The following is a 26,885-nucleotide window of genomic DNA, read 5'->3' on the forward strand; positions in this document are numbered from 1 at the left end:
CATGTACGATATTTCAGCAATAGGATTAAATACTCATCTGATCTAGTTCCTTGTGTCCAGCTTTCTTCTGGGCTATCCAACATGGTTTCAGGAACCATTTTCGTGTGAACCACAATATGTATTTTTACTGATGACCTCTTTTCCCAAACTGAGCAAATCTTCGGTGTAGGCTCTCTTTTTAGACTTCACGAAAGCATTCGATATTGTCTGACATGACCTCCAAATTTTTAAATTTAGTACGCTTAAAATTGACCCCGATGGAAAAAACTGGATTAAAGACTCTATCTAATCGAACCCAGTAAGTTACTGCTGACAACTGTTCATCCATTTACTCTTCCGTAACATCGAGTGCATGTCAGGAATCGGTGCTGGGTCCTCTCCTCTTCCTAATTTACATAAATGATCATCCTAATTGCATTACTCATCCTTCTGTTAAGCTTTCATCATCATTTCATCAATTATTTTCCCTGAAAGGCCCCAACGGGGCATTACATAAGGAGGGGGGACTAATGGTAATAATGGGTCGCAAAGGTAGAACACAAATATAAATGCCAAGCACAAATAAACACATTAAACGCATTGAAATTAACAACGCAATAAATAGCTAAATAAAAAGGCTTTCTACGGGAATTAAGGAGATAAATAAAACTGTGTTATTTATTGCAAAATAACCCGCCATACTGATTCTCATATGATTAAAGACGGCCTTTGAGGCACACCCTACTGGCGCGATAAATGGCTCATGCGACTGAATGGTAATAAATGCAAAATCATGCATACATCACGTCGCGCTAGCATTAATGAAAGCACGCACACTTGTTCACGGCTTTGCACTTGAATTCGTAAACCTGTATAAATACCTCGGTATATATTTTTCCCGCAGCTTATCATACGCAAGTTCAACACGTCACAAATAACGCTAAACGCGTGTTCTTTGGATATTTGCGCCCGAACACATCAGCCGCGCATCGTTTGATAAAGCTATGAGCCTGTAAAAAAAGTTGGTGCGGCCCGGCAAGCTAGAATATGCAACCACTGTCGACGATCCCGGTCAAGTCAATCACATTGTTCACTACACTCGAATCTATTCAAAACCGCACAGCCCTTTCATCTTATCTTACTATTCCTGGTACTCCAGGATTACTTCCGTGAAAAACATCATCATGCTGCCGGACCTTTCCTTGCTCCGTAAATGTTTTTGGTGTGTCTTTATCACAGATTTCATCACCATAATGCTTTCCTACATGATCATATTTTTGCTTGCCCTTCGTACAACTTCATCCCGTTTTGATCACACGTTTATAATTGGTGTGCTATCCTCGGAACTAAACTGTATCACGATTCCTTTATTCCGAGAACCAGACCTGACTAGAATCACCTTCCTCCCTCCATGGCTGTCATCTCCGAAGTTAAAAACATCATCTGTATTATGTGCCAGTCTTTAGAATTGTTTTTCGCTTTTTTGCTGTCTATTTTTGTGGTTTGCCACTATTTTCTGCAATGCCTCCGGGCCTGGAAATTATGTGAGATAAAATAATAATAGAATTATTATTTAAACTTAAGAACGTAGTAAGCATAACAGCATTGCTACAAATACCAGAATGGGTGATTATACACTTCTAACAAGAAAATATGCGCGTCAGCCTCACTCACCAACGCCGAGCTCTTGCATATAATATTGCACGATAGGCAAGCTATTTTTCAAGCTACTGTGCTGACGACATCCTCCTATTACTACCAGGGTAAACGTCCCGCTATTGGTTCCAAATGCGATAGCATACATGACCTGAGGGAACAACAGGGCGGCAAAGGACTTTACAAGAGGATGGAAAGACAGAAAATAAAACGACGCCAGAGGTCTAATCGTACCATTCCATCGTCTTTCTCGGGGTTCTTCTGGTGCAGTGTTACTTCCCTTTACATGAGCCATCTAGGCAAAAAGAACGTTTTGTTGCAGCTATTTTGAACATCTTTTCCCGGCTTCATGTCCGTCTGTCCGCGCTGGCTCGAGTGACAGGAACAGGCTGATATTTTATTTATACTAAGGAGATAGCGCCGCAAAGGTAGCGCATGGACAGCACTACTTCAAATGACACCTTGCAGGTTATATCGCGTACTCACTACACGCTGTTTACGATGCTGTTCGTCATGAATTCGCTATAGAGATCGTGCGTTTCAAGTCCAGTTTTAATACCAAGGAAGCGTAACCGTGCATCTGAGAACAAAACCACTGAATAAAAAAGAATTTCAAACAGAAACTTGTTGCAGAAATACGGAGTATTTACGCATCTTATCTGGGCGCTCATTCTAAGTTCAAGTCGTATTCGGCGACACCCATTGTTCCGAAACGCCGGAAGTGTTCCTGTTGCAATTGTGAGCTAATGTAGAGCGATGACTGCAGTCGAAGCTTTTAACTCGCCGCAGAGAAAGGTCAAGCGCCCCTTTTGTCCTTTGTCCACATATGAAACACCACCAAACAACACTTACGCCAAGGCTTAACGTGCGTATACGTGGCCAGAGTAAATAGACAATACAAAGCTGCTTCGTTTACCCCCTGTGGACCTGGACAAAAACAAACAATATTTCATATACTCTTCTTTACCTCTAAGTCCTGAACAAAAAAATGTATTTTTCGCAACTGCCTAGCGCTTTGCAGTGACAGATGGCGATCGCTTAGACAACGGTCAGTGATGGTATATAACAAGTTGCTAGCTTGTTCGCATGGAACGGCGCATTACATTTAGCTCGAGGGGAAAAGTAACAGAGAGGAAACTTTTTGGCGTGCACTCGCACGCTACCATGGTGAACCTGAAAGACGGCGTGACAACCTCTATGATGCAGAAACCTATACTTGCCGTGTGCATCATCATTCATAACAAGCTTCTGCTGTGAGCAGAAGTCTGTGCCGACAGTAATCTCTTCTTGCGTGCCTTGCACGCAAGGTTCTTGCACAGACTGTAAGAACCGCGAGGTATCGCTGTTAAGCATTTCTTTTTTCTGGAGTAAATAAATAAACTCGATTACATCTAAAATTTCTTGCTCTTTCTCGTCACGTATGCGTTGGCAGACCTAGCAGATGAAGTTTTCAGAGCTTTACCAATTGCTAAATGCAAAGCGCACCAATTCCCATTAACGCCCGAAAACTAACTGGCGAGCTCAATGCAGTGTCATTGCACCGCGACCTTCGACAGCCTTTAACTACTTCGAAAAACCCCTTTTAGCATGTAATACGTGTCGGTGTAATGACGCTTCGCTGACGACTGACCATCCTTACGATGAGCGGGCTCATTCTGCTATACACTGCATACGCTGATGATGAATTGAAACGGAGAGTTGAGCTAGTTGGTACTTTGTTTCACTACAAACAGAACGCCGCGACAAGGGACAAAGAAACGACAAGTGGTGCGAGACGCTCCAACAGCAAAAAAGCACCTGAAATGGTGCCTGCACGTTGGCATTAACTGAAGAAGTATTTTTCTTGATATTAGGTTGTTTGTCAAATCACTCCTTTTATGTTCTACGCACGGAAATGCAGATGCAGCTCAAGTCATATTGGCGGCATATTGTTTTCCTGCAGTCGACCATTTCTGTCATAAAAGCGATAAACCCAGTTAGGCCTAGAATTTGCCTAATCATCAGACGATTTAAAATTAGGAAAGATTTCTTGCCCATCCATTTGGTTACAAGCAAGATAAGGCGAAACGAAAGCTTCATGCTCAATTTACAGCCAGCTGAGGAACTGAAAAACGCAGTAACATTATACACTTTTAGCATACCGTGTACCGTGTTACCGTTACTATGGCAGAGTACCGGTAGCTCGCCCACCGCCAGTGCACACGTGATGATTGGTCCCGATACGGCAGGCGCGGGAGCAGCTGCCGGGTACGTGGCGCCATCTGGCGCCCTAAAGGTGGTCTGTGCTTGCTCACTGACGGCGTGCGAGCTCCCGGTACTCTGGCAACGATCACGGTAGCACGGTACATGATATGCTAAAGGTGTCTACAGATAAGGCCATTCTGAAGAACTAGGCTCCGCTTCAGAGCACACCGTAATGTTGGCTATTTTTCTCGAGCCGTTGAGCATCCGCTGTAGGAGCGTATGCAAGCTGCGAGACTTCACCGCCCGGTTCTTCGGTATTTACCACTGCATCCGAACTGCCTGATCCGCTTGCGGTGTTTCGACCGATAGTATGTCTCCGAAAGTGACGCGTTCGGCAACGACGCAATGTTATAATACTGCCCTGATATCCTTTCCAAGCATTAGCAAGCGTGAGTGAGAGCTTGGAGGAAATCTCACTGAATCCCCTGAAACTAATCAATGTTAAAGAGTGAGGAAGAAACCGTAGAGGGAATGCACCATTAACTTTATAGATCATGTCACCTAGAGAATGCCCAGTAATTTTGGCGACATTTTTACTAGCACAGCATTTTCCGACATCTTTTTCCATGCCAAGCCGGCGTACTTACTATAGCGAAGGCATGCTGCAAAAATGCCCATTTTGAATGCCAGCTCTTGAGCCAAAACGGGAATAAGCCGGGCCAGTATATCAAGATTCAGCTTCGAAGACTACGCCGGCAAATAAAGTAGCAGTGAAGTCACAGCAGTTTTTGTTGTTGATTTTTTTAATTCTTTTCAATACAACTTAGGTACATTAAAACATTCAGAAATCGCGAAAATTCACTTTTTTCGTGTTATTATAACCAGTGCTCCTAAACAATGGGGACGAGGCATCAGCGTTGGCTTGACCTAGGGCTGTGGTCGGGATCTCTCGCTGAGTACGCTTGTCGTGCGGTGTGAGCAGGAGGGTGTGACACTCTGCGTGCATCCACAGCCATGATTTCAGGGTAGATCATAAGGTGTTGCCGCTGCTGCGGTGCCGTCACACCGGGGGTCACAGCCGAACCAAAGGACTGGGCCCGATTCCTTAACGTCGCTCTGCAAATGCACACATGGTTGTGGCTTCCCACATATTTTACAGCGCGTGCAAATTTACGCCAAGAACACTGCCAAAGCAAGTGCACCGTAAGTGTTTTGCTTGCACTTGGTTCATATGTAAAGTACTTGATGTTGTAATGATATCTAGTGCGACCGATGGCTGGACACAGGGACCTCAGCATCGGTCGCTTTAGCAACGATAGACTTCATTAAATAAGCAAACCTCCACCTATTTATATAATCATCCCTATTTTATTCCTTCAGCCAAATATAGTGGAAAACAACTTTACAAAGTACACTAATTAACACGACTTCAAAAAAAAAACAAGTAGTGCATCTTTCCGTTAGAGTCATGCCTTCAATTAAACAAAGGTTCAAGATTCCAGAAATCCTTCAGTCGAATGGCAGCCGTAAGCTTGTCTAGAAGGATTTTGTGTCGTATATTTCTGAAAGACCCAAGAGAGCATTCTCAGGATAATCGGAACGTGACATGGCTTCTAAATATCACGGATGGAGGCGTCCAGTTTCTGTGGCAGCCGATTAGCAGAGCTTTCAATCCAACACCAGAAAAGAAATATTGCGACGCAAGGTGTTACATCAAGAAGGTTTGTGATGTGCCTTTTCTAGAGAACCCTAACACACCGTTTTCGGGAGTTAACTCCCAGCTGACTTAAAGTGCAGCCCCCCTGAACTTCTTTCGCTCCTAAGAAGGATCGCACTAATGACAGCAAGGTTATGCTCGACGGCTTGTAACGTGTAAGAGCGGAAAGCTTCATTTAGGGTATGAGTGAACCCTTAAGTGGACAGCTCCTGATTTTTTTGAGCCGCCTAAAATCCTTTAAGTCGCCCTCACATCACACATCCCAACGGCGTCCTGCACTTCACCGCCATATATAAAGGCGGCCGCCTAAGCAATGATTCTATCCAGTGGCCTCGAGCACAGCTGCAGAACATCTTAACCACTCCACCACCGCGGTGATTAAGGTTGCGAAGTAGAAATATGCTTTTCTCGTTTTGAGAATTGCAAGTCGTGAAAAGCAAGGAGGCTGAGGCCTCTTTTTGCCGGTCAGAAACGCAATCTCCTTTTTGTGAGGTCTCTTTGTAGTTTACGTGCACACGACAAAGGAGAAAAGCTTAAAATTCCTGACGTTCACGGCGTGTTGCTGGTAAAGCAAGGTGAAAATAGGGCGGAAAAGTTGACGGTCGCATTTCGTACACTCTCTAGTTCGATGAAACACCTGTAACGGCTCAGCAGTGTTGGAGTACTGACTCGTGGAAGGCCAGTACGCGGGAGCTGGAAGAAATGGCGCGTAGACTGGGAGAAGACGACGGCAAAGCCGGGCCACATCACCAGGCCAGCCGCAATTGTAGCAGATGGGCCGATTGTCGATGGTGCGCCAGGGATTGCTGACTCACAGAGCCGGTCGAAGAAAAGGAGCCACAGCTCGCGCAGGTATTGGAGACAAAGAACTGGTAGGCGGTCGAGGACGTGCGACGACGTCTGCGTATGTCAGCGGAGCGTCCATAGGGGGCGGCGTCTGGGCAACGGTGTCAGCATATGTCAGGGGAGCGGCGACAGGTGGCGGCGGATGGGCGGGTGGAAGAGCCTCGGCAACCTGCTCTTGAATGGCATGCTGAAGAGCAGGAGCCAAATATGGAGCTCGCTCTGCAGGGCTCGGCAGAAGAGAAAGCTTACGCTCCACTCCTTCCCGAACAGCCTTTAATTTGTTGCAGCAGCGATGAGGCTTCAGGTGGGGCGTCAGTCCAGCAAGCGACTCAACCTGTTGGGGGTACTTTCGAGTCAGGAGCCTCTGCTTCCGCAGCTCCTCGAAGCTTTGGCAGTGGATGGCGACTTCCGCAACGGTGTGCAAGTGGCGCGCTACCAGCATCTGAAAGGCGTCGTCGTCAACACCCTTAAAAATGTGTTTAATCTTGTCAGCTTCCGACATGTTGAGGTTGACACGCTTGCATAGCACAATGACATCTTCTATATGTAACTGGTAAAGCTTTCGCCGACCTGCTGGGACCGTTCGCGCAAGCGTTGTTCGGCGCGGAGTCTCCGGAAAGCTGGACGGCCAAACACTTGAGAGAAGGTTGTCTTGAAAGCAGACCAAGTTCGGATGTCTACCTCGTGGTTCCGATACCACAGCTTAGCCACGCCGGTGAGATAAAAATTACGTTATTTAGTTTTGTCGCATCGTCCCATTTGTTGTAAAGGCTCACCCTCTCGTAAGACGTGAGCCAATCTTCGACATCCTGCTCATCAATCCCACTGAAGATGGCCGGGTCCCGTTGGCGAAGGGACCCGGCGTAGGTAACAGCTGAGCCCACTTGCACGGCTTGACGCCAATAGGTGACTTTCCCGCCACCTTTCGGAAGCAAGATGTCACAACGCCAAAAAAAGGCACACAATATAAAACACACGCCTTCATTCACAGCTTTTCAAAAAATACTGCCTCTTTCTCACAACTCGCACGCTGTGGAATGAATGAACGGCCAGCATTTTCAAAAGCAAGTGGTGTGTACGGACTTTCGCTTGGAGCTAGTAACACAGTTTCTCAGCCGACCTTCACGACGCCGCTAACGTACGTAATCGTAAAGCTTGAGGAGTGCTGCCGAAGGGGAGCAGGGGAACCCACCGACAATGGGGAAATACTCAAAACGGCGTCGCGCGCGAGATTCTGATTCCTCAGCCCACGCCTAAGCGAAAGAGGAATGACCTGTTTTTGGACGTCGGTCGGTCTGAAACACGAGACGACGACAGGACGGCTCGGGTGGACCTGCGCTGTGCGTTTTTTTTCCTTAACCTTCGTGCTAGCTAGCCAGAGCGGCTAACAGCGACCCCTGTGTGGTAAATTGTGTTTCTCTCCTCTTGTTGTAGCATCTTCTAATTGGCCACAGAAGCTTTCAGCAAGGCGTGTGTTTTATATTGTGTGCCTTTTTTTTGGCGTTGTGACATCTTGCGTCCGAAAGGTGGCGGGAAAGTCACCTATTGGCTTCTAAAGAGTATGTTTTGAAGGGAGGATTGTCTATTGGTTTAGGATGTAATTTTGGCGGGTGTTCAACGAGATGAGTGTGCGCGAAGGAGAGCGCGGGAGGTTGATCTGTGGCAGCCGGACAGATCGGTCGGGTGTAGCCGGTGGTGGTCCCGGGTCGCGGAGTTGGAGACGCGAGTTCCTTGAGCGGCGGCCGGACGGGTTGGCCGTGTGGTGACCGACGGTGGTCCTGAGTCGCGGGAGTTTAAAGTTTTGTGTTTGGCTAAAGCGGAGATGCCGAAATCTTTCAGTGTGCACATATTTTAATAAATAATTTTTTTAGAAAAGCCTTCCAAGTGTGAACATCAGAATACCTGCACACCTGTCTGAAACTCACCAGTCGCGAAGTACGTCCCCCGGGTCCTTCACGAGACCCGCCCTCTACCATTTCACGTCAACATCTGGATCGAACAGCATCAACAGAGAGAAAGAAAAATAACGTGACTGGCGCAGCCGACAGGATTCGAGTCAATTGACCGCTGCTTTGAGACGGGAACGAGAAAGACAGAGGCAACGAAAGTTGAGAAGACGTCGAGCTTGTCAGCTCACCAGCAACGTTTGCCCTTGGGGGGCGAAGAGGATTGAAAAACCGAACATCAAGAAAGAAGAACGACCGCACAAGAACAAGACACAGGAGACGGATAATCACTGATCATCGCAGCTTCGATACCGATGTAGGTGTGGCGAGCAATCGTGGACACCAACAGAGATATGGAGGACGGACATAATTGCAACGGGACTTGAGAATGTGGCGGCGAGTCGTACCAGAACTGGTGGCTTGTTAGAATGAAGTTCATTGTTAGAGGACGCTTGATCTTGGTCTCATGATTTTTGAAGACAAGGCGGCGAAAGAAAAACGGTGAGCAAACAGCGTTGCTCTCAGTTTTGTTGCTTTATGCTCACGAGGGGAAAGAGTAAGCTACTATCGCCAGAGATAGATGATAGCATGACTGGGGGAGTGAGCGAGGCAAGCACGGAAAAGGGCCAACCTGGACCCAATGTGCATATAGAAATGAAAATTGAAAAGATGATGCTAGAGAGGGTCAAAATTAAATTCGAGACAGAGAAATTACGCAGACAGGGCACAACTGATCTTTCAGAAGAGAATGAAGCAGTAAAATTCTCCACAATGCTGAGCAGTGCACTGCCCCGAATCTCGAAAGATGAGTCACTTTTTGAGGGGTGGTTTGATTCTGTGGAGATGCTGTTCCACTAGATCAGAGTTCCGGAAAGCATGCAGCCCATCACCCTAATTCCTTACCTCACCGACCACATATAATGGATGGCGATGCAAAGTGGGAGGAAAGAAACACTTGAGTACAAACAACTGAAGGAAGTAATTTTGAGGGAGTTCCGACTAAGCCCGGCGCAATACAAAAGAATGTTCGACATGGCTACAAAAAGACCGCAGGAATCGTGGCACCAGTTCGGATACCGACTGCGGAGCTATTATTCCTATTATATCTGCACTAGAAAAGTGAGCGAAATGCAGGAGCTGATGGATCTGGTAGTGGTTGATAAACTGAAAGAGGTCCTGTCCAATGACGCGCTGCGAAAGGTAGCACTTGAGGAAAGCAAAACTGGCTCAAAATAGAGGGACTCACAGAAGTAGTCGAGGCTGTGGAGAGCAGTCGAGGGAAAATATCAGAAGTTAGCGTGCCAGGTATAAATATGGCCAGTAGTGAAGGACGTAGAAGAGAGGAGATGGCTGTGACATCGCCTCTCCACGGGAAAGAACAGATGGTGGCGTATTATGCGCCATTTAAGGCACATACAACGATGCGTCAATGTTACCGGTGTGGCTGACAAGGTGATGTGGCTAGAGAGTGCCAAGAAACTGGAGAAAAAAGAAGAAACGGAGGCTTAAGTGTTCGTAACGTTGCCACAGAGGGGCATTCTGCCGGCAGGAATTGGGAGCCGGATAAGAGAAATAACACTGCATCACATCGTGTTTACCGCTGTGGCTGTTTAGGGCATATGGCCCGAGAATGCCTAGAGACAGAAGTTAGGAATATTACCGCCAGAGTGATAGAAGTAACCTTTCACAGCGCTGAAATTCGGGGCACGGATCAGGAGCAAAACCGAGCACTCAGTTGGCGGGGACATATGCGGGGGATGTTCCTCTTTGTTCGGGCGAATAATTCATCTTGGCGCGATTGGATTCGGGCGTGGACATCAGAGTGGTCAGGAGGTCACTGCTGTCGCAGGAAACGGTAGACCCACGAGGCAGAGTATCATTGAAAGGAGCCTTCGGACATCACATTGAGGCTGAGCTCGCGCATGTGCCACTAAGAATCGATCGAGGGGAGGGGGGGGGTCGCACGTTGCCATCTTGTGCGTAGTGACAGATGAGTTGCCGAGCAAAATTGACTGCTTGTTAACAGTGAAGGTCTATAATGAACTAGTCAAGCAGAAGAACCCCTGAGCTTGGAGCATGAGAGCAGCGATGATCGAGGCTCGCCTCGTTGGACAATTGTTCTTGCTTTTCTGTTTATTTGCATGCATGCTTCATGTATATTTGACCCTAACTTTAAATTTGCGATCCTGTGGCGTATGGTGTGGTGTTTAGCAGTGTACCTTGCTGTCATGTACTTGCATGCCTGTATTCCTTTTCGGAGTGTATCTCGAGGGGAAGATTTATTGCATTCTCGTACTAGGGAGAGGTGCGGCGTCCTGAGCCAGCCTAAAGGGCAAGCATGTTTTTTTTTGGAACATGCGGGAAAAATGGGGGAAAGAGTGGAGAGGAAGTGGGGAGGTGTCACGACGAAGCTAACGTACGTCGTGGTAAAGCGTGAGGAGTGCCGCCGAAGGGGAGCGGGGGAACCCGCCGACAAAAGAGAAATACTGAAAACGGCGTCGCGCCCGAGTTTCGGGTTTCTCGGCCCACGCCTTAGCGAGTGAAGAATGGCGTGTTTTTAGAAGTCGGTCGGTCTGAAACACGAGACGACGACAGGACGGCTGGGGTGGACCGGCGCTGTGCGTTTTTTTTTCTTACCTTCCTTGCTAGCTCTCCAGAGCGGCTAACAGCGACGCCTGTGTGGTAAGTTGTGTTCCTCTCCTCTTGCTGTAGCATCTTCAAGTTGGGCATGCCAGTTTCCAGCAAGGCGTGTGTTTTATATTGTATGCTTTTCTTTTGGGTTGTCACATCTTGTGTCTGAAAGGTGGCAGGAAAGTCACCTATCGGCAGCTAAAGAGGAAGTTTTGGCGGGAGGATTGTCTATTGGTTGAGGATGTAGTTTTTGCAGGAGTTCAACGAAATGAGTGTGCGTGAAGGAGAGCGCGGGAGGTTGGTGTGTGTTAGCCGGACTGATTGGTCGGGTCTGGCCGGTGGTGGTCCCGGTGTTGCGGAGTTGGAGGCGCGAATTTATTGAGCGGCGGCCGGACAGGTTGACCGTGTGGTGGCCGACGGTGTTCCGGAGTCGCGGAAGCAAGCGGAAATGCCGAAATCCTTCGGTTTGTACATATTGTAATAAATAACTTTTTGAGAAGAGCCTTCCATGTGTCAACGTCAGAAGGACTGCACACCTGTCTGAAACTGACCAGTTGCGAAGTATGTCCCCCTGGTCGCTCACAATGCCCGCCTTCTGTCACTGCACGTCAACATCTGGATACAACAACATCGACAAGAGAGGAAAAAAGTAGTGACTCCGACCATGACAGAACCTGTGGTGTATTGCTGTGGTTCGCTTCTGCTGAAGTCATCAGCCGATGGAGAAGCAGTCACGCGTTTAAAACGTCTCATTTTTAGCGCTCGCCGAGTCTGCCTCACCCGTCTCGTGTTCTCACGGGTTCAGTCCTAAAACGATGCTGAAATAAACCGCTAGCCTTTTCCATAATGCTTCTTCTTTACATAACAGAACCCCTTCTGGGAGTATGCCAAGTTGTGATGCACGGTACCCAGATGATTACTTTCGGCAGGACCCCGCTTTCCTACAAAAATTTCTGTATTGGCCAGACCGAAGTATTTTAAACACCCGCCTGTTCGAACTTAAGAATTCTTTAGGCCCTAATGCACCTGAAAACTTGCCTAGGCATAAAGCAAAAATCAAAAGTCGACCCCTTGTTCATAAAACCGTTGTGCTTGGGAAAGCGCGCGACCAGAGCACAAGAGGGATAATAGAAGTTCTCTGCATCATAAAAAGTGGTGACGACTGTGTAAGCGACATATCTATCGCATTGACTAAGAATGAGATATCTTACCTGCAATCAGCAGTGACCCAATCTCAATTTCAAACTTGGTTCTCTTGTTATGACTGTTAATCTCTCTGACTTGCTGATTTAACCGCATTGTATTGGTGTTTTTTTTCATGTGTTTTTCATCTATTCGTGGCTATTTAGTCTGCACACTTCCTGACAAGAAATTAAGTTCTGGGATGGCGCTTCTCAGTGATCCCTTGCTTCCATCTCGTTCTTTTTTCTGCACTATTCTTTTAAAACCATGCATCCTCTTCAACTTGCCCCGTTCAGCACCCTTGTGATTATTTTAGTTCGTGCCAATTGATGGACCTATTCAAACTTCAAAGAGTTTAACGTTTTAGCAACTTCTTGTAATTGTATTCTTTGCATCTTTAACCAAATTTCAAGGGGTGCTCGGAAAAATTCAGTTGAAGTTTCTAAACCCAGGCTGAGAGTAGAGATAGAATGTTTGTGTTGTAGTTACCACCCTCGCGCTATCATGTCCCTCGTTCAATAGAGCGCTTTGCACTCCTAGTGGTCAGAAAGAAAAATGTGTATTTATGTTTTGCAAATGCATCCAGAAAGACGTGCCAGCATTTCGTATTTGAAAGTTTTGTTCGGCTGGCACACTCTTTTCCTTCACATAGTTAAAGCAACTGGCTGTTTGTTCTTAGGGTAAAAAAAAATGGAATTGCAAAAGCTTCGAAAAACAAGAAATGCTATCTCCTGAGCGAGGTCTGAGAAGCAGAAACATGCAGTGGTTTCGTACGAGGAAAATTTCACATTCCTAATAAGATAGCAGAAGACCAAAGTTACTCTTTTGTGCATCTTACAAAGTCTTACAGAAAGATTTTTCAAGCTATAAAAACTGCTCTCCACACGTATTTTGCAACAGTCTTTTCAGTGCACTTTCTTGCCCCTCTGTCATCGGTATCTGTAGCTGGTGCAATAAGGGCCCTCAGCTGGTAATCAAGTTTACTCACTGTCTCCGGTATCAAACGTGGGGAAACCAGTGCCATCGAGACAAAAAAATGGACGGCGGAAAATCAGAATTTCGGCCCACAATAAGCTACCTATTAAGCCAGAGGCTGCACGTGTATGTCTGAAAAATTAATCAGACTTGCTCTGTCACCTGAGCGGAGGGTGGAACCCTGAAGCTCTCTGTAATGCGACGAGAGGTACAAATTGCTCAGACAGGTGGACGTCTCAACGACAGTTTGTATGAGCTCATACAGAACGCTAATGGGCATCGCGATGCTCACATTTCGCTCAACACATTACTGCGGCTGCAGCTTGCTCCTTAGTACGGGAAACGCTTTTGGCAGAGGCAGGGAATGAGCCAAATGGTAAATTTTACATGCTTGCCGGATTAGATTCACTCAGAGAAAGTGTACCGTCTTTTGCTAAAAGTAACCAGGTAGTGGGGTTTGGTTCTCAGGTGTATAGTTGAGATATCACGGCATCGCTACGGACCCAATGGTCTCGAAAGATAATAAAAATGGTTCTTCTTGTATTATAAAGATTAAGCCTTTAAGGGGCGCCAGAAGTACTCCAGTGCACAGCTAAAAAAGGAACTGCTGCTTCCTGGCTACTTTTGACAAAGACGGTACATGGAAGTGTTCTTTCGACTATGGTTCAAGAGTAATTTTTTTTGGCTACGGCGTGACTTGAATACCCAAGACTGTCCTAAACAGCCACAGTTAATCTCTCACCCGTATTCAGTACCGTTTTGCTGTGTTCTTTCCTTCACGTGTGTGTACTATTGTTCAGCAAGGTCCTGTCAGATACACAACAATTGAAGTATGGGAAATATTGTGGCTGAGCCAGACAGAAGGCCGTGTTTGGAATTTAACGGCACGTAAGCTGCACCCGTTTACGTGAACCAAAACTGCTCTCTCTCCATCTCTCTAGCGAAGGCAGGCAGGTTGTCTACCTAACTCCCTTCGATCTCACCTTGGCAGTACTGTTCCACCAGGAGCCTCGAGTGACAATGTGAGCAATGCTTGTGGGGGCGGGATCCAAGCGCCGCGCACGACACGACTCAATGCGGTGGCCCCTCCGTTCGAGATTGGCCGCCACGTCCTCCGGGAATCCTTCCTCGAGAAATAGCGGGTCACTGCAGAGCGTGAGTGCAGTATCTCAAGCAGTGATATTGAGAAACAGCACTGATCGAACGACACCGCGATAATTTCATTCAGCTGGCGTAGATCTTGAATGTGAACGCTATGAGAAGACAACCACGGGCACAGAAGTCCTGCGAACGCCGTTTTTCAAAGCTTGCTTAAGCTCTGCGCAGCCGCTTTGGCGCAGTTCAGAAGGCCACGTGCCGCTGCCTTCTTATTTTGGCATTACATTTGATACCCCGCTCAAATAATTTATTAAAAACGATATTAAATACTTAGGAGCACTACAGTACGGAAGCTCCATGGCTCGCGCCGCCGCGTTTCACGGGTTAGAGTTTTGAAAACCCCAGAATCAAAACATCGCTTCCTTCATCCTGTAGAGTGGGTATATCAGCGTGACAGTTTGTAGCGCTGCCACACTAGAAAAAAAGGAACAACGATGGTGTCTATACAAAATAACAGTATATACATTTTAAAGAATGCGCGATGCAATATTTGACGCATAGACCGTCACTCCGCTTAAGCATAAGGGGTGAAGACCGCACCAATGAAACCATCTGTCGAGCGCCTTCGGGCAGATTTTGTTCTACTCACTTTGAGATATTTCGCTGACCTTAAAGGTAAAAAGAAACAAAAAAAAAACAAAACCAGTTACAATTTTGTAGTTTGGAGGCTTCAGTCTCAGCTAATTTTAATGCATTAAATTGTTCCTCTAGTTCCCACAGCACTCCCATTACAAAACGATAGCAGATGCTGTTGCGGAAACCTTCGAATGCGACACTCGTAAGCAGTGAGACAGGCCGGAAGCACCTGCTGATGAATGTGATTCCTATTTGAAAAAATTTTTTCAGCAGTAGTGCATGCAGTTAACTGAATTACAAATCCTAAACACATATTTTCGACTACTTTCAAACCAAACTATAAACCGCGTGTGTGGAAATCAATGTGCGCAAAAGTGATGCGTAGTACGTGCCGAGTGTGGGGTTCGAAGCCGGAAAAAAAAAACAGCGGCGCGTCGGCGATGAGCAATGACCCCTTACATCGAGTTCAACAGTAGCCACCGTTAGAAAAGAAACGTATAGCCTGACATCGTAAGTGCGCCAGATTAGAACGCCGGACTTGCCTGTTTACTTAATAAGCTGAAGTTTGCCACGGCACCCAGTCAATGCAACCGCCGATTTGACAGCTCTTTGCCAGATACACCTCGAACAAAAAATGCAAGGTCATCATAGTTTACTTCCCGAAGGAGTGCGATTCAGGACGAGCCCAGGATTTTAGGATTTATGGGCGAAGAGAAAGGAAACGGATCCCTGTAGCTTCGTAGTATTTGGGAACCCGTATAAAAGGGCGCATCAATTTGCTCCACATCGAGAACCGCGGTACATTCGCATCCTGGGTATTGTAGGTTAAAGTTAATATGACACCGATCGTTGTTATCACTGCCAGTAAAAGTAAACATAATAATTTTTTTCTCATCAGTCTCGACAGAAAGGGGCCCCAAATCGATGCTGTGCCACCGACTCGAGTTGTGAACCTCTCGGTGAGCGCCTACATGTTGCGCACTCACTCCACTCGCAGGGTTCTGCCGACGCCGATGTAGAGCCTGGGCGCATCGAGAGCTGCTTGCGGGTCGAGTCCCCGTTCGGCCATTGCTAGGAAGATCTGCAGGTCCACCTGGGGCTGCGTATAGCCACCCATTGTGCCTAGGGCGGCCAGCCAGTCGCCGCTCGCAGTGTCCGTAACCAGCACAGGCATAAGAGTGTGGTATGGCTTCTTGAAAGGGCCCGCACAGTTTGGGTGGCGCGCAAGGGCGTTGAAGCCTCGGCCGCGGCACTGCGGTACACCATGGAAAGCATAACTCGTCAGTTCCTGGAATAATGCTGCATGTTGGTCTTCCAGATAACCAGGGAGCAGCGCGCCATGGTTCTGGACACTCAGAAATGCTAGCTGCACAGCTTGGTGTTTGCGAGAGGGCGAGCAAAACCGTGCGGCTAAAACCAGGCACCAATACATTGACAACCGTTTCATTGCTCTCTGAATGTTCTCATAAACCTTGTCGACCATCATGATAATCGGTGCTTCTACAAAGGGCGCTCGAAAAAATTATTTCATTTCCACAAGGTTACTGTAAATCGATGCGCGCTATTTTCAGTACAAAACATCGCCTATAATTGTCATCTTCACTCTGCTGTATGAGATATTGACTATTCTATAATCGATAAAACCTAGCTGCTGCGGTCAGTCAGCGACGTGCCGCTCTCCTGCAAGCATGAGTTCGCATAACGTTGATCACCTCGGCGACGTCACAACAGAGTTGGAAGGAAGAAAGACCCTTGTACTGAGTACACAAGAAATGATGTCAGCTAGACAAAATAAATCAAAAATACTGATCTGAGGCATACCAACACTGGTGTGGCTTGACCCGTAAACTTCTTTTCATGTCCTAAGTTGTACATCTCAGATTAAATGCATAATAAATTCTGCCAGCCGCGCTCTTGGTTATATACGCCGTCACCTTTCCCTCGCTTCTACCAGTATTAAGCAATTTGATTTGCAATCATTTCTGCGACCCAAACTGAAGTATGCTAATGCTATTTTTGATACTTATCACGATAACCTTACTAACGCCCTACAGTCTGTCCAAAGCTAAGCAACATGCTTCATTTTGTCCAATTATACGTACAATCCAAGTATCCCGGCAATACAGCTCAAATCAAATTGCCCTCTCTAGCCTCACGCTGTAAGATAGAACGTATTAGCTTTTCTCATAATTTTTTTTTCATTCTTTGCCTTCTCATAACAAGTACAGAAAGAGAACCCTCTGCATCGCCCGCTCCAGCCAATATAATGCAGTGCAAGCCCAGTGCAGTGCAATAAGGCAAGCCCATACTTTCACTTTCAGCAGTCATTTTTCTTGTGCACAGCACGGGACTGGAATGGCCTGCCCACCAAAGCTGCCGCCATCATCGACCCACTAGAATTCAAGCGGCTCATCGATAAAAGTTCATTATGATTTTTATTGTATTTCTTTGCCAAGTGACGCCCACTTCCTCATGCAATGTCTAAACACGAGACCCTTAAGTAGTCAAATGAAAAAAAATCCTGTCTGCACGCCTTGGTGTTCGAGAGTCTGTGCAACTGCAAGGAGGTGTGTGCATCCGTGAGCTCATCTACGGTGTTGTGTGTTCCCAGGGCAAGGAGTTTGTCGGTGGAGGCGCTTCTGGTTAACCCGAGGGCCGTCTTGCATGCCTGAAGAATAAGGCTGTCATGTTTGGCATTTTCGCTCTTTTTGAGGTAGGTATAGGTACGGTAGGGTATCGAGATTCTGCTGCGGACAAAGGCCTTTATGAGGCGGCATAAGTCGCGCTATTTTATACCTCGCCTTTTGTTTGAGATCCGTTTGATGAGTTGGGTGGTTTGGTTGACCATTATTGCCAATTTCTTTAGAGTAGCACTATTGCATCGGCCGTGCTGAATGAGCACACCAAAGATGCATACAGTGTCTACCCCTTTGATAGGTCCTCCCGTCATCGCTATGTGTATGGGTATGGAAGACGTGACCAGGTCGCCCACGTCAGCATGTTAAACTTTACCTGTGGGCTTCGTGGTTACCAGTTTCGAAGAAGCGTTGGGAACGCTGTGATTAACTTTATTTTGGTGCCAAAGAATGAACTCGACTTTACCCAGTCGAGTAAACGTGGCTACTGTACACATTTGTACACATATTAAACGCAACCAGATGCGAATACTAATGTTTTTCTTTGTATTAATTTTGTCCTCGCAAATCCGTCTTGCAGACAATTTTATTCCCATTAGTTTAATTCGTTAGGAATTAAAACTATTGGTTAGAGCTAATTGCGCAAGCCTGAATTAGGAGTCAGTGGTGGGCAGCAGTTGAATAAGATAATTCAGCTAATTCTAAAATTAAACTGGCGCAAATTGCTGTCGTAGCTGCAAGCATGAAACCTGCAGATGTCAAATGTAAAGCTCGACCAGCTGATGACATATTAGAAGCACGTTTGATGAACAAGTGCAAACATATTCAAAAGGTCTAGGAACTACCCCATTCCTTGCGCATCCAAGCACCCTCGACGGGAGTTAGGTGCTTGGGTGTATCGAAAAGGGGGCGTATTAACGTGGCTCTGAAACACTCTCAGGCAAGAGAACATAAACTCGCGCAATCAATACTCTCGTCAAGAACCCCTGGGCCAAATAATACACTTCTGCTCGCTGCAGACAACCCACAATCGCGCGCGAAAGTTGGCGAGTCCTTTCCGGCGATTTTTTCATGCTCGCACCCTCCACCGTCCCTCGCTCTTGCAAAATTTTGTTCAGAGATGGCTATATTATTGATTAGGGTCTTTCAGTTGTCACGCAGCTACCACAGCCGCGGCCAGTCAGTAACGTCTCTCCAGGGGGTCATAACCACCCCCCCCCCCGCCCCGAGGGAATTCCCACCCGCGTTGGCGGCAGGGCCGGCCGAGGAGCGCCGACCTTGAGCAACACCCTCTAAAGAACTTAAAGCCTGCTGCCTGTTCTTTGCCCACCTTAGATACATCACGCAAAAGAGGCCTACATGTAAGTTGCGTGCAGCACGTTTCGAAGCTACGAGCAATGCACAGGTTTTGTAAATGATGCCAGGAAAGTATACAATGGTTAGCCCCACCTATTCGGAGAAGTCGGACAGGGCGACGACAGCGACGGCAATGCGATGGGTTCCGCAAACACGTGACACTCCTTTGATTGCCTAGGGGCAAGCCAAGGAGTGGCACGTCGAGACATGCTTCCGAACGCACTTTTTTCTGTAGGTTGTCCGTGCATGCAGAGTCTACGACTTGTGCTGCGCTTGCGGTTGTGTGTCGTCGACGTATTGTGCTAGTGCCTTCATTGGAGCGGAATGTGGATTACGTTCCTGCCAGGATATGCCTAACAAGTGCTGCGTGCCCAATCGCCAGACTAATAAAAAATCAGGGCCCAAAAACCACGTTTTCAAGTTTCTCCGGGGTGAAGAACAGAACGCCTGGAGCGTTGTATTACCGCATTCCCAGGTAAGATGTTTAGAACGTCTCCAAATAATAGTCATTTCTGACAAATAGGATACATTTAGCGCTGCACTATGGAAACATGTTGGTAAACCAGGAACCTTATCACAATTGTAAGCAGCGAAGCAGCATGTCAAGAGATAGCTCTTGTGCTAAGTTACATGTGCTATTTAAAAAAAAAATTGAATTTCCCTCTAGGTTTGCGAACTTCATTTTATTGAGGCAAACATCGTGCGAGAGGCTTCCTACATCGACGCTTACAGAGAGAACCACAATTACACAGCTTGCGCACAGGCGTAATCCCATCAAAGTTTCTAGAATGCTCATCTGATCTTTCTAAGCCATGCACCTCAAGTTATGTCTGACTCTAAGCGAGCGAGTCTTGAGTTTGCTGCTTTGAAGAAAGCGCTTGAAGAAAGTCTGCCGAATAATTCCGTAAAAAGTAGGAAGTGGATAAGATTCTAAACCTGACTTGACGGAATAGGCACCACCAAGAGGTCAACATCCTGGCATATCTTGTAAGGAAATGAACGCTTTATTTGCTGCATATATTGAAGACCAAGCTATCGGGATGAAGTATCCAGTTGCACTAAATGTTGACTTTATCATGACAGTTTACTTTGTGAAGACGCCAATAACGAAAATCGGCACCAATTTCTCAATTCCATCTGCAGCAAAACAGCAAGAAATCGGTGGTGGGGCTACTTTTGAGCATTGGGAACAGCGGCGTCGACCTCAGTCGAAGTCCCAAATCAGCAAACGAAGACATCTGCTTGCAATGTTGTAATTAGGTGGACGGCAGAAGTGTATACATTTGTTTAGTTAGCAAGATTCTGACAAATGCATGTGTCCCCAATAAAACTCTACATACGCATGTCTGAAGGTAATCGAGTGTTTTTCATTACTCCTTATAGCTCCGCTTCATAAAACTGTAGGTACAGATATAAGGAAGGTAAAGGTTTAAAACATAGGTAAACTTATTTAAAGTAATGTACGAAGATAAACGTTTACTGAGAAAGACGAGAAGGCGCAACGTGACAGAGTTGCTGCCTTTAGTACCTACATATGCAACTTTCTGCAAAGCTGCAATACTGATATATATGCAAAGCTGCAAAGCTGATTAATGGCTGTAGTATCTAAATAAATGCCCCGTAAAGTGCCTGCTCTTTATTCTAGCATTTAGTTGAAGAGAAGAGTGGATTGATCAATGGAAGCATATTACTGCTGGGTAGGCCCCAGCCGTGTTTCCAGCAACTCCGTCGTAAGTGGTGGCTACTGTGGGCCTCTTTTCCTGACGTCACGGGAAGAGTGCTCAGGCCTTCTCAAATTCTCTAGAGGGTGTTGCCTTGAGCGTGCAAAAACTGACGGTAGGAGAAGGAAATGCGCGAAAATTCTGAAATTCAACTTCTGTTTACAAAGAACTCCGCTTCTACGAAAAGGATTGAAAAAATTCTTGCTGCAGGATATTCGCGCAGCGCTGTCCTTTAAAATCTTCCACATTGTGTGTTTCAGCTAGAAAAACACTATCTCTATCTCTATCTCTTCGGTGTCAAATGACACCAGCAGTTGCAGTTTCCTGTAGCGGTACCACAACAGACTCGGCTCATCATTTAGCCCGACTCTCCAGCGGTGATGCATTTGGCTGCCAAGGATGAGGCCGCGGGTTCGATCCCGGCAGCGGCGGCACAGGCACATGCTAAAGAACCTCAAGCTGTCTAAATTAACCCGGGGGTTTCCACTGCGTCGTGCGTCGCGCTAGCTAAACGGGAGTGCAGCAGGACAGGTGCAAAGTCGCCTCCAGAAAAACGAAGGCGGGGTAACGGGGATACATATACGACTTACATGGACTGCAAACCCATGCTCTTCGACGACAGAGCATCCGAAGCCATAGAAGTTGCTGTTGATAAAGGCGCAAGCGTTGCCCCTGCCGTCGGCTGTCACCAAAAAAACCGTGTGCGACTGCTCCGGAGATGTTGGTAGCACCATTCCTCTACAGTCCCTGGCCCTGTGGCAAGGCCAAGCGCGCGTCGTCAAAAACCCTCAAAACAAAACATGCATAAGCGCAGTTCTTTTGAAATTTTGGTACGCGAAGCCTGCCTCTCATAATATTTGCTGGATGTGTGTGCAGGCTTCCGCGAACAAGAATTGTCGCTGTGGAATGAAAAATGGCTTCCACCCACCGCATAGCTGCGAGGATTGCGGCTACGAAAGTCGTGTAATCTAATCACAAGGCGAAGGAAAGCTTTGACAGGTACATTCTGAAGTGGCAATGGTTCGTGTACCCTTCGATTCTAGACTCAGTTGCCAAGACTTCACTGAGAAATGTGAACACCAAAAGAAGCAGCGGGCATTGTGAAATTACAAAAAAGGATGAGAGACCAGTTGTTATGCCGTGCATGCACGAAGTACCACATACGTAGTTCGAATATTGTGGCTGTGACCCACAAGGATCGTGCAGTAGGTTTGGCACTTTGGAAACTCGTATTGCTATCTCAGATTTGGCTCTTTGATCCAAAGTGATCAGGAGAAGCATGCAAACCCGCTTGTGAAATGCATATTGGTGGAGGGGGGTGGCATATGGCGTTTCGTTGATGTGTGGAAAGGCATAAATCTGTCAGCAAATCCTTCTATGAGTGATCGGCTCCGCAAACATGGTGTCACTGCATAATGAACCAGGTTCACACCCACTAGTTTCCTGTAACGACTGCGGAGGTGAAACAAAAGTTTCGGATACCGGTATCCTGTGGGGAAGCAAAAATATGATCGCTCTGATATAAATAAATCCATACCATATCGGTAAAGGTGAGTCTGGGTGTGTGAGTAGTTCGGTATCGATGAAACGGCTATATAAGCGCCGTTCTTAACTTTCAAACTATGGACAGCAGAATCTAGCTCATGTTCCGTCACCTTTCTTCAAGGAGAAATCCAGCCTTCAAGTATATCACTAATATCACTTTTAATTGTGTGGAAACTGTGGATTATTGTAAGATACTGTTATGAACATACTAATGGGAATGGTTTTACCTTCCGATGCGTAGCAAACTCTGGCTTTTAAATGTTTGTGGTGAGCTCGCTTCGAGTAGTTAAGACTGTCATAGAAAACCAAAGAGGTGCGTTTTTGGCAATAAATAGCAGAAAACTAAAAGTGTCCACAGGAGGGCTTTGTGGGCATATTGATCGCTATGGTACAATCTCATGATATGCAAAAATGGCGTTTATGAATAACTTCCGGTTAGAAAAATGCATTGCCCAGAATTTCTGGATATGAACGGCTTTCAGCGCTTCAGTTTTCGCAGATTTATGGACGCTGTTACAGCCAAACTAAACAGCACCCGCTCCTCTAATCTGACCTCATCTAACCTCGCCTGCCCTCTCTTTACCTTTCAAAACACGTCATCGCTTGGCTCTCTTATACTTGGAGCCCTGAAGTCCTCTCCCGAAACCCACACTGCAACCTACGGAAACCTTCCACTCAGGGCTCTCAAGAATTAATCTACCGTTCAATGGAAACAAGACGTAGTAGTAGCGAAGTGAACTGAACGACTTTGTTAGCGCTTCGTTATCGTTGAGCAGAATGCGAATAAGTGCATGAGTGGGTGTGCAAAACATGATTTTCTCTGCATCTTCCCCCGGTACAACGGCTGAAAAAAAAACTGCAAAGTAATTACCGATGAAGCAGGTTTCGCGGACTTGCTTATTCTCACCGCTCGGGATCCACGAGCCTGGTCTTCGAGTGCTCCTTGGAGGTCATCCTGCCGTCCTGTGCGGGTCCCCCGTGGGCCACCCACCCGAGGCCATCCTCAAGTGCCAGCCGCAGCGCCTCCACGACTAGGTGCTCATAGGCAGCACTGTCCAGTTGGCGCAGCTCGAAACGCTCAAGGATGTTGAGTGCTTCGAGGAGCACGCTGCCGTGACTGGGCAGCGGCGTCGTGTGCACTCGTGTACCCCGGTACGTGGTGCTGACCGGCTCCACCAGCCCGTCGCAGCTCGCTTCCAGGTGCCGGCGAAGGTCGTCGGGGGTCAGAACACCGCCAGCGCGCTGTACGGCTGTCGCCACTGCCTCGGCCACGGGTCCCTCGTAAAAGGCACCCGCGCCGTCACGGCCCAGGCGCTGCGTCATTCGTGGTCACATCGATAGCTCGTCGTAGATGCTCGCGACTGAAGTATTTACGTATCTCAGCGAGAGAGGTCATTAGGGCACTCGACAGTTCGAGTATCCCTGCCAAGCCTTCTTAAAGCCCGTGAAGCCTGTGCTTATAACCGTAAGCGCTAATCGACCCATGACAATTTCTGGTCTTCAGATTATGGTAGAACCTGAAAGCCAGTTGTTTACGTTGTGTAGTGCTAAAAAAAGTTAAGCTGACCCCAGCATGCATTCCAGATAATTATGCAATGTATGTTGGCAGGGCCACTCAGGCGTTACGTCCAAACGGTGTTATTCTTGGTTCGTGTAGTCACCGTGCTTCCTCGATACAATTCCTGATTTATAAAGCGCTACCTACCAAAGTGGTCGACAGTGCGCCTGAGTTAACAAAAATCAGCAATATTGTCATCACATTCGACCGCTGGTTTTCATCATATGAACCAAGTATTTCATCTCTAAGCCTCAAGCCCTTCCACCTGTGAGTCGGAGTGCGGGCACGCAAGGACCAAGACCCATTCTGTTATATGGAATAGCAATTCTGTTCTCCATCCGCTTCTGTAGAGTGGAACTGATTCACCGCTCTTTCCAGCGTTAGCCTGTAATCGCCACTTCCTTTCCATGCTCCCACTATGCTGCACGGATACCACGGCGCGCGGTGAAGGATCAAAGTGTGGAGCGCTCGTGTGTATACAGCTTTCAATGGCTAGGCGGTGCCACTGGAGCTAAGCGTTATGCACCACCAACGCCGGCGTAGACTAACTTCGGGCGGCTGGCGTGACAGGGAGTTGAGCAAGGCACTTCATAAGGTCATGGCGATCTTTTTCTGTTTTTCTAAAAGATTTTAAAGCCATTCAGGGTCTTTTAGACTGTTTTCGGCCACCCATATTGCCTCCAGGACGCCGCCTGTTGCTTCTTGTTTTATCTTTCGCTGCAGTATATAGACTTTACTTGTAATTTCTTCCTTTAATTTCACATGACGCCTGATATTTGAGTTTCCTGGTCGCAGCTTGAGACGACGACGCGAAGGTAAGGGGGATGACACTACAGCTACCGACACGACTGGTTTGATGATTGTAATTAGTGGTTCGCAGTAGCATGCCTTGTTAATTAACCCGAGCGGGTGCCTTGAACCAGCATTTTAGCAAGCGTGGGGTAAGCCAATGTTGCAAGCCTCTTACGATAAAAGGTTCATCAGAGAACTCTGTGAAGATATAGCGCACATGCTTTAACGACCCAAAAAGTAACCACCCACCGCGAGGGACTCTAGAATCTCACCTGGTGCAATGCCGTGGTTCGTCGCTTCTCTGTGCTACATTTTCTTTTTGCATCACGCCGCCTGTTTATGTCGGGCTTATGATTGCCCTTTCGTGACATCCAAGCAACCTCCGACCAATATGTGCACAGCTGACGCCCTCAGCGTACTTGTTTGGGAAATCATGTGCAACTAAAATTTACTACGGTGTAAACGTGATAAGGGAAGTTCTCTCACTTTCCAGTTGGCGTAAATTTAGGCAAGGAAGCCGGGCATAGCATATCGCAAAACATGAGCGCGCTTGAGCAGGTGGATGGAAGAATGTCAAAGAAATAAATCTAGCGAACAAGCGGTCAGATCACAAACGAGCAAAAGACTGAGTGAAGGAGGGAGATAATGAGCAGGTGAACGAAGGCATGGTGCAGCGAGGGGGACAACAGAAGGACGAAATGCTGGAATGATTTGAGGAAGTAGCTAACGAGAAAACAGCGAACAAACGATTGGGCGTGGTGCGGGCGAACAATTGAGTGGGCGGACTAACGCACCAGCCAACAACGCTTACATCATTGCTTACAGTATATCCTCATTTCATGTGAACACGTAATATCATTACTTATAGCTTATGTTTCTCTTTTATGTTGGCATTTCTGGCGTGTCCATTTTGTTATTTGTCTTGTGGATTGTGTGTGTTGTAACTGCGCTTTGTTGAACGTTATATTGATAGTTCGTGTTTTCCTTCAGTTGTGTACAAAAGGAGTAACCGGTCCATGTCAATAAAAAAAAACTAACTATACGAGCGACGGTTAATGCTTGGTTATCAATGCGCTGGCGCCTTCTCGTGTAGCAGGCTTAAATTACGAGCCAAAATTTATCGCCTTCTCCGCGATCATCTAAGCGCGCTCGAGGCAGCTGCTTCACAAAAATGGAGTTAAAAGCGAAGCTTTACGAAAACTATGCCGAAAAAGCATTTTCTTCTTTTCAACGGCATCAGAACATAAAATAGCCTTCAAAAAGCGCCTATTCCCTTTAAAAAAGCATTGCCGCTATACTACGCCACAGGTCACTGAGCGAAGCGCGCCTCTTGGCGCTTGGAGGAGCTGAAGGGCTTTATCTGAGAACAGCGTTGGCCGCCGTGTCCACACCTAAAATCTTCCAAAACGGTCTGAAGTAAAGTTTTGTTCCGCGTTCAAATACGCGGTAACCATGCAGACTTTCTCAGCCGCCGAAAAATGGCCAAATGCAGCTGCAGCCGCGCTAACTGGCGGAAAGATTAAGGCAGCAAATGATGCAGTACTCCGAAAGAAAGTCATGCCGGTGGTTTCCAGACCTAACAAGTTTTCCTCTTCCGTTTATTTTTTCGCGCTTCGCGGCTGCATTCGGCGCTGGTGATTACAAGTTACATTTGGCAGGCGAGGAGGTTGCAGCAAACGGTGGCCGAGGCACGCCGCTTGCGATCGCTGGAGCCGGAGGAAGAACTTGGGGGATACTTGTAGTCCGCCTTTAAGGGTATGGTGCGATAGGTTTAATAGTCCCATCAGCGAGTTCACTTGATCTCATTAGCATATTGCCGAATCGCATGCTCTACTAATATTGCCAGACAACATGAGACACAAATGTCACTTGACACAAGGATATATTCGCGTACATAATCCCTGACTCTGGTGGACTTCGCAACCCATTTAATGACTATCCCTTTAATTAGTGCCTCTCTAACCACGCACATACTCTTAGCATGCAGTTGTAAGCTATCACAATATGTGAAGGACTATATGACATGCGTATAAAACCCTGCATTATCCGAGCCGTACAAGTGTACCTGCGTGGCCTCGGCATAGCGATTGCCTGACGCGCAATCCAAGGGTCAGGCGTTCAATTCCTCACTAAGTGCAAAACTTTCGTTTCAGCGCAATTAACTTACTTTATATATATACATGTGAATTAAGCCTAAAGTGACCGAAACCAAGGTGCACAGAGGAATGTTTGTATTTATTTTTTTTTACTTTGTAGTGCCATTCTATGGTAGCATAATACTTCGATTAATCTGTCGATTAAAGAAAATTACTTCCATAACAGTAGAAAAAACAACCATGCAGCCGGTGGAATCCGAACACACGACTTCCGAATATTGCGTCCGGTGCTCTACCAACTGAGCACAGCGACGGCTGTCCAATCTGCTGT

The 26,885-nt window shown here is 46.9% G+C and overlaps 1 protein-coding gene across 1 annotated transcript in view; it reads right to left on the bottom strand.

Moving 5' to 3' along the window:
• Positions 1–4,604: 4,604 nt before the first annotated feature.
• Positions 4,605–26,885, bottom strand: part of LOC144115837 (glutathione hydrolase-like YwrD proenzyme) — an 82,929-nt gene continuing 60,648 nt past the window's right edge. The window contains exons 5-9 of the mRNA XM_077650339.1: positions 23,016–23,422; positions 21,154–21,316; positions 15,837–16,102; positions 14,100–14,262; positions 4,605–4,935 (exon numbers count right to left, since the gene is read on the bottom strand). Coding sequence (XP_077506465.1) covers positions 4,840–4,935; positions 14,100–14,262; positions 15,837–16,102; positions 21,154–21,316; positions 23,016–23,422 — 1,095 coding nt within the window. The 3' untranslated portion in view covers positions 4,605–4,839. The remainder of the gene's footprint in view (positions 4,936–14,099; positions 14,263–15,836; positions 16,103–21,153; positions 21,317–23,015; positions 23,423–26,885) is intronic.

This window comes from Amblyomma americanum, chromosome 1, assembly GCF_052857255.1.
Source record: "Amblyomma americanum isolate KBUSLIRL-KWMA chromosome 1, ASM5285725v1, whole genome shotgun sequence".
Classification (NCBI taxonomy): Eukaryota; Metazoa; Arthropoda; class Arachnida; order Ixodida; family Ixodidae; genus Amblyomma; species Amblyomma americanum.